General features: G+C 44.0%; 1 protein-coding gene across 1 annotated transcript; it reads right to left on the reverse strand.

Annotated features, from left to right (window-relative positions):
• Positions 1-5,034: 5,034 nt before the first annotated feature.
• Positions 5,035-12,352, reverse strand: LOC118779632 (CCN family member 2-like). Its single transcript, XM_036531808.1, has 5 exons — positions 12,308-12,352; positions 9,623-9,839; positions 8,847-9,095; positions 6,519-6,724; positions 5,035-5,280 (listed from the first exon to the last, which is right to left on the reverse strand). The coding sequence occupies exons 1-5, from the start codon at positions 12,350-12,352 to the stop codon at positions 5,035-5,037; spliced, it is 963 nt and encodes a 320-aa protein (XP_036387701.1).
• Positions 12,353-12,575: the final 223 nt, after the last annotated feature.

Raw genomic sequence — 12,575 nt, forward strand, 5'->3', positions numbered from 1 at the left:
GTCCCCTCCCTTTGCTTCCCGGATGAGGTTGAAATATTGCAGTCAAATCAAATCAAATCCAGTCAAAATCAGTCCACCAAATCAGCCCACACCTCCAGTGAGCAAAGTGGTCCCAGACACTTTCCAACTGTTATGGGGTGTCTGAGCAGGGCACAGTGCTGTCAAAGACCTGGCACAGAGGTAGCTAGTCAACCGTTCAAATCTAGGGAATGTTGGCATCACATGGTGGACTGAGTCATCATGCTGATCTCTTCTTTCAAAGGGCAGAAGTGAAATAGTGTGGCTCAACAAAATTTCCTTTTGTTCTGGTCACCAGCGGTGTTGTGCATGGAAGTTAGCTAGCTGTTTAAGTAAGGGAATAACAAGACTACACATATTGCTATTGTAGCAATATAAAAATCGCTAACAACATACATTAATAGTGCATTCTATTAGCTGTGTACTATACATACACTGATGCAATCTCTGTAGTTTATGAATGTAAAATAGCATTGAATTGTGCCCCAACTGAAGCCAGCTAGCAGAATGAAAATATAGGCATTAACACCCCTTTTGCTGGCAATATTGAAAGTGGACTGAGGTAGCTTACACGCTCGTTTAAATTTCAGCCAGCTAGCTAGTTAATATGTTGTAAAGACAATTACTCTACTTTTTAATAGAATATAAAAAGTGTTTCCTACATAAGGGTGAAAAGTACAGACCATTATAGTAATATGCCTCGAATTGTTGAGTGTTACTTGGCTTAATTTTGATTAGAAAATGTGTTTACCATTAAATAAAATATTTATACTGAAGAAAAAAAACACTTTATATACATGAGTAACTTGCCAGTTTGCCATTTTTGTAATGCTATTAATAGATTAATAATGTGAAGAGATTATAAATGTGAAGTATGTGCTTTATTTCATTTTTAAAGTGTTTTTAATTCTTTGATCAGATTGCAAACATTCTCCCTCCAGCCATCTGGAAAACTGCCTTGAGCCAATGTCATACAGTGTTTACAATTTACTGGCTGAAACCCTGAGTAATCCATCAGAGAACACACATGGTTGTGGCAAAGTAAAACATGTCGAACAAGAAAAATGATCAGAAAGCGATGTGTGTGTATATGCGAGGGTGATTCAGTCTACCACAAAAGATGTTTGCCATAGCAATGCCTAAAAAAAACAGACACAAAGATTAGGCTGTATTACTTCAACGTTTTGATGAATGTGATAATTAAACAAAAGATGTGAGGCAAAAAGAAGGTGCTTAGTGTTAGGTCTTAAGGAGGCATGACACCAATGAAACCTGTATGTGTGCATTGTTATACAATCAACTTTCTGACCAGGTTTACAGATGCAGGTCCTCTCGGCACCTTGTTTTGTATTAATAACAACAATAACAACAACAATATTATCATTATTATTTATTGTTAAAATTGTCACCATCATCATTATTATTATTGCGTCAGTCTATATGAATTTCTATACAATCAAAGCGTGAGGGTTCTGTGTGATGTGGTTATAGTGGTACTGGTACTTTTTTTTCGTCTTGGAGTCTGACATAGGGATCGCACCTGGCTGTGGGCTCAGGTTGTTGCCCCCCATGCTGACATAACTACAGTAAAGAAAGGGTGGAGATGTGGTAGAGGAGAGATGCTGTGAATAGTTGATGCAGAAAGGAAGTAGCAAGTGTGATTTTTATAGTTGTGGACAGGACCGGTTTAGCTAGGTTTACTAAATTGCTTAGGGATTATCTGAAAATCCTCCTCTCAAATCTTTGTTTGGAACTTCAGTTACTCTCACATGGTATTAACTGATTGTTGGGCCCCTCTGATCCCTACCAGTAGAGCTCAGTTGGTTCCAAAAGTAAAATGTCAATAAAATGTTCCAGATACATGATAAATGAAATGTTACAAACACTTCACGTTCCACACAGCAGAATTATTTTACGCAGGAAATACTGGCTGGGCCATTTGAGGAAAGGAGGGACCACGAGGTGTGCACTGTCAGTATGGCCGCCCTAATAAGTGCCTGGCTGTTCTGATAGGGAGGCACTCCATTCCACCAGCTAACGGTTCCGTAACCTCTGATAGCGTCGCTGCTGAAGAACCAACCAGACGGTTTGGGGGTGAGCAGGTGACGTGAGGCGTGTCAGGCCAGGTGGAACAGAGGTGAGGGGAGCTACAGACGGAACATGACGTGACGCTCAGGCCCATGAACGCTCCGTGGTCAAGCTCAGGATGGAAACACCACCTGGAGGGCCACTGGTTCCGCTGCCTGACGCTGGAAGCAGATTTAGCAGCGAACAGCGCGCGCTGTGTGTCGGAGTGAGAGGCGGTTCGATTCCCCGCTGGGGATTAGCTACCCAACCCTTTGGCAAGGTACTTAACTCACAACTGCCTCAGTAAATATCCAGCTGTATAAATGGATAAAATTTTAACCGATGGACGTTGCTATAGACAATAGTGTGATAGAACAGGCCAATAACAACCAAAGAAGGGCAGTCAAAAAGTCAGGCCAAGTCAAAAAAAAATAATACAAATGTATCTCAAAGCACAAGCAGACAGAAAGGATGACACTAGATATGTTGTCCAAAATATACTAACAGGGAAGGTGAGCAGGTTTTCATAAACTGAGTAAAGAGGGCATTTCTCACCTCATGTTTTGAGACATCTTTCATGTTTTGAGAGTTGTATCAGATATGGTTTTTTTCACCACATTTGGTGCTAAAAATAACCTTATACAACCTGTTTTGATCAAAACTGGAGACAACATCTAAACCAAAGCGGAAGGATTGAACATAATCTTACCATACCCTCGAGCAGAAACTTCTGCGCTGGCAGAAGCCTCATTATCTAGACAACATTGAATAAAACAAGTGAAAACCAGAATTTCAGAACTTCAAAACATTTAATATTTCAATATTTACATTTTATCATGTGTCTGAAGCATCTTTCAAAATAATATAACTGATTTTTTTGTATATCATATTTATAGGTCAAAACATCTATCAACTGATAGGCTGAGGTTGGTTAGTGTCTAAAATAGGATAAACTAAGGATTCAGTGTTTTTTTCCTGTTTTATCTGTAGTAGGTTAACTCCAAATTCTAATTTTAATTTAATACAAAACTTCAATGTATAAGAATCCTGACATGACTTGTCGAAAAAAATCTCACCACTCAAGGAATGTAATTGATGGTTTACAGTTGACGGCAGGTTTCTGTATACTGATACCGGGTTTCTGTATACCAATTGCATATATATTACTGACATCAGGAGCTGAACAGCTGACAGAGTGGCTGTTTCTGTATTTCTATGATGAACCTTTGGGCATGTGAGTGGTCAAGTTTTACCACTGCCAAGTTTGGCGAAATGCAACCACTGGATGAATCATATTATACCAAAAAAAAACCTGTATTGTTGCTTATCATAACCACTTGCATGCTTTGATCTTGGACTATCATGGCCTTGATCATGTATAGGCCTACATTATATATACACAGAGATCAGCTGTTACATGTGTGATACACATTGATGGCTAGAGCTACAGCTTAATGGCCATTATACCATCTACAAAATAAATATGTCAGTTTCAGTCACACCCTGTCCTCCTCAAGCCACTTATTTACTGCCTCTCCTTTTCACCACGGTGTCACTGGAGCTCATCAGTTATTGCTATTAACAGTTATGTAAATTATGTAAACATCAGTCTTCCCAGCTGCACCAGCTTGAATTGCTCATGCTTACAAATTATTGTGTTGAATCTACCATGCTTTGAGGTGACTGGGTAGCTAGTTTAGCAGGCTTCTGAAGTTCATCTTGGCTTGCTGGATGCATCGGATTATTTTTGATTGAAAAAAACCACGGAATGAACGGAGCTAGCTAATGCCATGGGTATCTGTATAACAACACATTACATGAGGCGAAGGCATCAGCTACGCTGGTTACAGTTGGAAAAAGATGAAATAAGATGAGGGTGTGAGAAAGGTTGTAGTCTAGGCATACGTGTTGTGGTTGTGTGAGACCGGTTTCAAAATCTGTACATTGAAATGAGGCTAGATAGAACAGATATGAGTGTTTGAGTCAGACCTTAGGGTTTTTTTTTTTCCCCTGTAAGGAAACCTCAAAAAAGGGGCCAACTACTGCTGCTGTATAAGTGCGCAGTACACATGACAGATGGCATTGCTGTCATCCCAACAGCATCACTGAAGTGAGAACTGCTTCAAACAGCGTGCCGTGCAAAAGAGAAGGACATTGGCATGTGACACAATGAATGTCTTTACATACAGTTATTACAGACTGGCTGATTACCCCATCCCATGAAAGGCATTATATTGACTAGCGAAGTTACTAGTTGAGCTTCCCATTACCTGAGATACACAAGCTCCGCTTGGGCTAAATAGCCCGACTGGACCTACATACACTGTTTTACTTTGGTAGTGAATAAGATGATTGATACAAAGTTCCCATATGTGGCGTGACGCTTCTATAACCTGAAAGCACCATTTCCGAATGCAGTCAGTTCCTCTTCAGGCTTCCTCTTCAGCTGTGATCTAGCACACCATCATTCAAAATAGACACAAACCTGGTGACTAACAGTAACTGGTGGATGGCAAGTCATGAAGGGCTGTAGCAGGTTGGTTTGTCCTCCTCAGCCCAGTGCTGTACGACGTTATTTTATTTTCTTAGTGGAAATCTCTTGAGAAGTCTGCAGAGTATACCTTTGTATCACTGAATATTTACTCTGGAATTCAGGAACTCAGGTACCTGTCTGAGGTGTAAAACTGCACTTTCCTACCCAGGCTTTGAACCTGCTTGATCTAGCCTGATCTAGATCCTGCCTGAACCGACCACAGCCCTGCCCCGCTGAAATTCTTACCCAGGAGCCATGAGTTGAAAAAGGCCATCTGCTTTTCTGAGAAATCTATGCACCGATTTTCAGAGCGAGGCTTGATCTGGCCGGTCCTGTGCGAGGAAGTGGCCCGTTTCGGGAGGGGCCGGGCACCCGAAGAGAGACGCTCGGGGCAGCCCCCTGGAGGGCAGCGGCGGTTAGGAGCGGGGACAGTTGCGGTGGCAGACGCAGGACTCGATGGCCATGACCGGGTGGTGCAGGAGGCGGCCCCGCGGGCAGCGGAAGGCCACCCTGACGGTGCGGGTGCGGTGGGGGCTGCAGCAGTGGCCGTCAGAGCAGAAGCCGCAGTACCGGGGCCTGTAGGCGCGTACGCTGCGACAGCCTTGGTGCTCCATCCTCACCGGCGCGGCCGCCCTGAAGCTCGGCTCGCACCGGCCCGCTCCCTGGAACACACGGCAGCAGATCTCAGATCAGCTCCCTGCGTTACGTTACGTTACATCACATGCGTTTAGCAGATGCTCTTACCCAGAGTGATTTCAAGCACAAGAGAACAGAACTGTATCCATTCACGTCGAATGAGCAACAATGTCAGACCAGGACAATAAGACTCCCAGACCAGCGAGTGTGAGCACACCACCATTCAAGCTCTACCACAAGTTAACTAACCCACAGTTAACTAACCTTCAGGTACTAACCTGAAACTAGTCAAGAACATGCACTACCGTACATCTCTCAGTTACTAGATCACAGTAGTCATAACATGCCGTGATACAAGTAAATAAGCGGCAAGTAATACAAGTAGGAGGTGTTCGGAAGTGGGGACTGAGGTGGAACAGAGATGCAGTCTGAAGATGTGGGTCTTCAGTCTGCTTTGGAAGATGGCCAGTGATTCTGCTGCCCTGACCCCCCGTTCCACCATTAGTGTACAGAAAGTACCCTGAGAGGAGCAAACCCCTTGGGAGCATCCCTTGAAGTACACAACGAAGGAAGCTCTTCTTCAGATGGATTATACTTTCAGCTGGAGCTGCCAAGACTGAGAAACGGAATAAAAATTTTAGAATGTGGTTGCAGTCCTTTAGCGGCAAGGAAAGGGCTGTGAAAAATGACAGAACTGTGAATGTCACATCTGCAAACCACCACATGAGGGCATCTTTTTGCCACTGTGACCACACGCTAAGCCTTAGCCACATACATACAAAGCAAAGCACAAAACGGCACATTCAAAGGAAGATGCAGCTCTGACATAATAGTAGCACTTTTGTTTGCCTGAATGATGTTCATAAACACCTAAATTTTACCCCCAAGAGCCCATTATCATTTACGTCCCACCCAAAGCACCAAACTTCACTGAAACTGCGAGCCTCACTACATATGGAAATGCTGTATCAATCATCTTATTCACCACCCTTTGCTGAAATGAGGTGACAGTGTAGCACAGTGGTGAGGAGATTGTAACCAAAAGGTTGTCGGTTCGATTTCCCACTGGGGCACTGCTGCTGTACTCTTTAGCAAGGTACTCAACCCACAGTTGCCTCAGTAAATATCCAGCTGTATAAATGGGTAAAACTGTGACCTATGTCAGTCACTCTGGCTAAGAGCATCTGCTGAATGACTGATGTACTGAAACTTGCCCAGGCATTGTTTACACGCACAGACAGACAGACAGGCGGTGGCCACTCACCAGGGGGGCGCTGTGGGGACGGGCGTGGCACGGGCGAACCTGGCACAGGCGGGTCTGCGTTTCCAGGCGACAGCCCCGGTTCCTGTTTGACACGCGGCTGGACACCCCAGGGCCACAGGTGCGGGAACAGGCACTCCACTCGGTGCTCTGCTCCATACAGTTAGAACCCGGGTTCTGGCTGTGGCCTGCCAGGTCAGGCCTGCGGACTGAGAAACACACACACACACACACACACACACACACACACACACACACACACACACACACACACACACACACACACACCAGCAAGCAGATATTTACAACACCAAAAATTTATAAAACTTGAGTTTGCCTGCTAAAGAGAAAGCCTGAGTTTTCTATTGGAGCCTCACGTTCACCTTCTGTGGGAGTGACATAGCGAGGAGGACTCATGGGAAAGAATGCTGATTCAGTTCCAGTTCCAGATTCAGTTCCCTCCAAAATGTGCATTTAGTTAAAACAGTGTAAATAACAGGCGAAATGTCACCTGTCCTATGAAATAGGGGGAAATTGCGCAAAGTAACATCTTAGTTTTCTGCGTTACCATTGCTGTTGTGTTACTTGGACGTTTACGAGTCAATGCAACCTCTCAATGGATTTTCTATTCCAACGTGAAACGGCACAGCGATGGATCCAAGCTGAGCAGCGAACACATTAATTAAGAGCACGACTAACGGGACGGCACCCCCAGCATCGTGTCTGTGCAGCACTTGCGTTATTTATGCGGCTCATCCTGAATGCGTCAGCTCTTTGTTATGGGGAATTTTTCAATGCCTGTGCGGGTGGTGTTGAGACGGGTCTGGCTGCAGCGCTTATCAGCGCGGAGCGCCTGTGACCGCAGCGCCGCACATACGCACGTAAACAGCGGAAACAACGCTTCTGAAACTGCCGTAACGTAGCTTCAGGTGAGAAAGATCCCACGCCAAGACCAGCTCTGAAGCCACGCTTTGTTCACGTGTGCATTGCAACAAACTTTAACATGATGACATTGACAAAAACTCCAGCCGTGATATTCTCTCTCGTTGACGGGCTGGGGGTTTAGGTTAAGTTTCTAATAGTTTTAAAGGACGGAATACTTAAAAGTACGATTCTAATATATATTTCCTTCACCACACAGTTGCCGTGGATAAGCTGGTTAAACTTTGGAACAGTGATAATATCCAACAAATACTTGAAACAGGATTAATCTGTCTGATTAGCATATTTCTTCTTAAAACGCTAATATCCCCTAAACGGTATATCATAACACTCTCACATTCTTTGGCATAACTACAACTCTCAGCAGCTGAATAAACATCTTTGCTTTGAATGCAGGAACATTTCTGAACAAAATATTCTGTCAGTATTGACATAACTTACTGCATCACATTAATGAAAATACCACAGCTTTCTTGCTGTTAAGACCTCCCATTCTGGGTTTTATTCGTAGCTAATCGTTGTTTGGCAAGTACAAGTGTATTCTGATAAATAATGGAAGCTTGGTGGGACATTCAATCTTACCACTATTGTGCTTTGTTCTTAACTGTCAGTCATGCATTTTGTAAGCATTGCATTTTTCTGACACTGACATATTTTATCTGTCATTGACATTTACAAGAACACTGTTCAACAATAGCAGAAACAAATAAATACCAACAGAACCTTCTTTATCAAAGGTTTCTCTTAATCTAAGAGATATGGGCTTTTGCATTGTATATTCAGAAGACCTTCCATTGAAAGCAAGGTAAAAACTACAGGAGGCAATATATTTTCATAATCTAGCATCGCATAATTCAATGTGTGGCCATGACCTGCGAACTAAATGGAAGTTTTTTTTCTCAGAACATTCTGTATTAAGTGTTTGTGACATGAACTTTCAGTTTTTAGGTCACAATATAGAGTACTGGTGATGGCTGTGATATTTATAAGAATGACCTTCATTCTAGAAGTAACAGCATAGCCTGCGTCTACTGGCCTAACACGCACATAGGGTTTGCTGAAATCGTGCAATCACATTACATTTTTGTCATCCAGCAGGCACTCTCATCCAGAGCGACTTACATAGGTTACAGTTTTTACATTTTATCCATTTATACATTGGATATTTGCTGAGGAAATTGTTAAGCACCTTACCCAAGGGTACAGCAGCGGTGCCCCAGTGGGGAAAATCGAACCAACAACAACTATTTAATGAGGCAACGGCAGCAGCGGGGAATCGATCCAGCAGCCTTTCGTTTACGAGCCCCGCCCCCTAACCACTATGCCTCGCTGCCATTACAGGAATCTGAAGCTGTGATTGTCAGCAGCCTGCCAGGCGAGAGGCGGTACCTGTCAGGGCGTCCTGGAGGACAGCGTTCTCCATGCTCTCACACACCCACTCTTTGCAGCACTTCCCCGGGAGCTGCACCCGCCGGGGGCGGGGGCAGTCCGGGCCCGGCAGCCGCAGGTCCTCCCCGCACAGGCTCACGCAGGTCACGCCCCCTCCCGCGCAGCGGCACCGCAGGCTGCACGACGGCTGGAACACCTGGCCCTCCAGGTACGCCACGCCGTCCAGCTCACAGCCCTGATCCTCCTCACCTGGGGCAGGATTCGGGCGAGAGCGCGTCACCGAACAGCGTACCCTCAGCGGCTCGGCTGCTGCACCAAGTCTGTGAGCAAGTGCACCACTGCGCAACAAACCATCGGGCTCATGCTACTGTGCCTGTGGGGTGTGGTGAAGAGGGGGTGCGGATGACTCTAAATCAGGGCTGCCCATGCCTTTGCCTGATGCAGAATATGAAAACCCACAGATGCATTCTCCTACAGTCTCAAACAGCAAGGAGCAAAAGCACCAAGTCTCTAAAATATGTCATCAGCACAAAATGGACCTTGGGCGAAATGTGTCAGCACTTGCTGTGGATGTAGGATAGGCATTCACTTTGGATTTCAGTCAAAGGCCTGTTGCAGCCTGTTGAACGCACTAGTTGGCATTTCCTACGAAGAGCAAGCACCGTTCCCTGATTACAGTAGCGCCGCTGCCCTGTGTGTTTCAGAGGCTGCGGGATGGGCATTTTTTTACCCACCAGGCCCTGCTGTGCGCCCCTCATGGAGACAGCAGTACTCACGGACACACTCTCCTGGCCCGCCGGGGAAGCTGGCGCTGAAGTCGCACTGCAGTCCCTGCTGACGGTCGCACTCGAACCTGCGGTCACAGGCCTCGCCCACCCCCCGGGCACACACCCGGCAGCAGCCACACCCATCCAGCACCAGGGACACCCCAGCGGGGCAGCGGGGCGCAGGGTGGGGGCACTGACACGGACCCCCACATCGCTGGCAGGCACCCTGATACAAGGAGAGTTTTACACTGTAAATGCTCTCCTTAGCTCCTGCACCCAAGAACTAAAGAGTGATGCACTTAAGGCATAAAGGAAACCCTTATCATTCATGTGGGGTTTCTTCGGTTTCCCTTTAGTGTGGAGATGTAATATTTCAATGAAATGTACTGTACTTAACTTATGCTCAAGGCTAATGCACCATAGAAATGATGTGCATAAAGGGGGGAGGAACAGAAAGCAAAGTCTTATAAGAAAACTCCAGTGTGTGGAATCTTGTTGGTTATTGACACCGGGGTCCATGTGTGAAGTTATGAGAAATGCTTTGAATTCAGTGCACATATATTAACCAGGTCCCCATAATACATTAAGTTTCTTAGTTAGTAGAATTACCAGGGTTTTTGTTTTCTTCAAATTCTAATTTGTATTAAGCTCCAAAGCCAGCTCAAGTTCATTTCCAGTTTCATTTTAGAAATAACCGTAACCCAGCATCATATCATATAATATGTACTTTCATGAGATTTCATTTTTGCTGTGTTCAGATAATCAGGGTCATGCAATTTCCATCACACATAGACACAGTGTGAAGCCTCTGGCATCCTAGAAAGCCTCTAGATCTCTATAATATTTCTCTCAAGCTAAATATGTTTTCAATTACAAGTGGCTATTGCTGCCAAACCCATAGACTAAAGCCTGACATTAGACCTTAGCTGTGATTTTCATCTGGAGAGAACAGATTTTGCATGTCTTTAACAGCAAGAAAGAAACAAAAAGTGTCTTATCTGCACAATCTCTGAACACTCAGTAATTAGCAATAATTGCCCTGCTGCCAAAGAATTACTACCCTTACAATCACCACTGTCTAGCTCTTTATGCCTTTTCAGTTACCAGCACCTGTACTGATGACAGAATAGTAGAAATTATTCTCAGAATATGAAATTGATGAACGCATTTTCCCCACTGAAGGTTGCTTTCAGTTTACACTTGTGATGCCAGCGGATGTCTAATATCTAAAGCATCGATGAAAAGATGCAAGCCGAGTTAACAGCTACCAAAACTGTGTATATGTGAAGATATACATGCGCCAGAAAGAGATAGCAATCGGGCCTCACCTGTGTGAGTATGCAGACAAGCAAAAAGCAAGCTGACACACTGTGTCCTACTTGTCTTTCCATTCGCTGGCTGGCTCTGCCGGCTATTTTCCTCCCTGAGAGCACTGTGGTGGTATTACTGCTGGTGTTTGCAAACTGCCTGCTGAGTTCATTCATTTATAAGGTCTGGGGTCTGATGTCACTGACAGACGACTGCGATACAAATAGCAAACTGGACAAGGATCAGAAATGGTTTCTGATTCCACATCCATGCTGCCAATTTCCAGCCAGGTTTTTTTTTTCCCCCTTTCAGCCTCTCACAAATGTCAGATGTTGAGGCAGCATAGCAGGCACAGAAAAGAGTGAAATATTTAACAATCACTCAATGCATGTACACTCTGAAAAACCATTGTCCAGAGAGCTACCTTTGTGATATTCACTCTTTTGCACGATTTAAGTGACTGCTGTTCTCATTTTGGAGCCACAATTTCAACAGCAGTCAGACACACACATTTTTCCATCTGGCAATGGTAAAAACAACATTCTCAGAAAAAAACATAGGTCCACAACCTGAGAACATTCAAACAGTGGTAAATTCAGATAATTGAATCTTTTCATGTTTAAGTTGTATGCATTTGTCATCATTTTAAACAGGAAAACCAAAATTTGTTTTGATGTAAAGCATGTAATTCCTAAACACTACAGCTGGTGGACTGACAGCATTTGTGTTCTGTAACGAATAGTCAAAGTTCACTTTGATTGACAGTCCATTTAACTGCACACCTTATAAAAACTCTAAACTGTAAATTATCCACCACACACCTACACAGCAGAAAGGTAACATATTATATAATTAAAAAAAAAAAAAAAAAATCAGTTGTATTTGAACCGACTGAAGACATCAGCACAGCAAGTACTGCAATTGAAGACATCAGTACAGTGCTGGTGAGCTGACCGACAGGCACAACTATGTTATTGGTAAACAAGCTAATTTATGAATATATTTGGGCACAGGAGCATTGTGCAAATTTTTTCATCAGCATGAATTGGTGAAAAAAGATTTACATGAAATCTTTACTTAGGTAACCATTTAAGTCCCAAAATCACCAATACCAATTCCTCCTGTAGAGGGCAGTGTTAAGCACTCACTTTCAGGATAAAATTCTCCTTTAAAACTTCAACCAAGAATGGATGTGTTTGATGTCACCATGTTTGGTTCTTTTGACATAATATAATGACTTTTAAATGATTTTGATTGCATACTGTGTCTAAGTAGCTAGCTACAATAAGATTACAGCATACAGTGAGGTTGTGATGAATGCACGTTTTGTTGGCGACAGTACAGTTTGCCCTGTATGTTCAGCGACATTTTTATAAAGATGCTCACCCTGTAGGCCCCAGAGTGATTTGTGTCACTGTCCCAAGGGTTCATCTTTCTTTTGGTGATAGAAGGGGTCCAAATTTGCAATTACAGAGATGGGTAGCTTACTTTTCATGAGCTTTCTGTACAGATAACCATTAGTGGAAACATGAAACCACATTGACTGTCCAAATGCCTCAATATCACCGCTCTGGAACATCGGCATGGCAGCTTTCCCCTGCTGTATTGTAATACAGCCATAGTGATGGTTGCTAATTCATCTTTCAACTTCAAC

Source organism: Megalops cyprinoides, chromosome 6 (genome assembly GCF_013368585.1).
Source record: "Megalops cyprinoides isolate fMegCyp1 chromosome 6, fMegCyp1.pri, whole genome shotgun sequence".
Lineage (NCBI taxonomy): Eukaryota > Metazoa > Chordata > Actinopteri > Elopiformes > Megalopidae > Megalops > Megalops cyprinoides.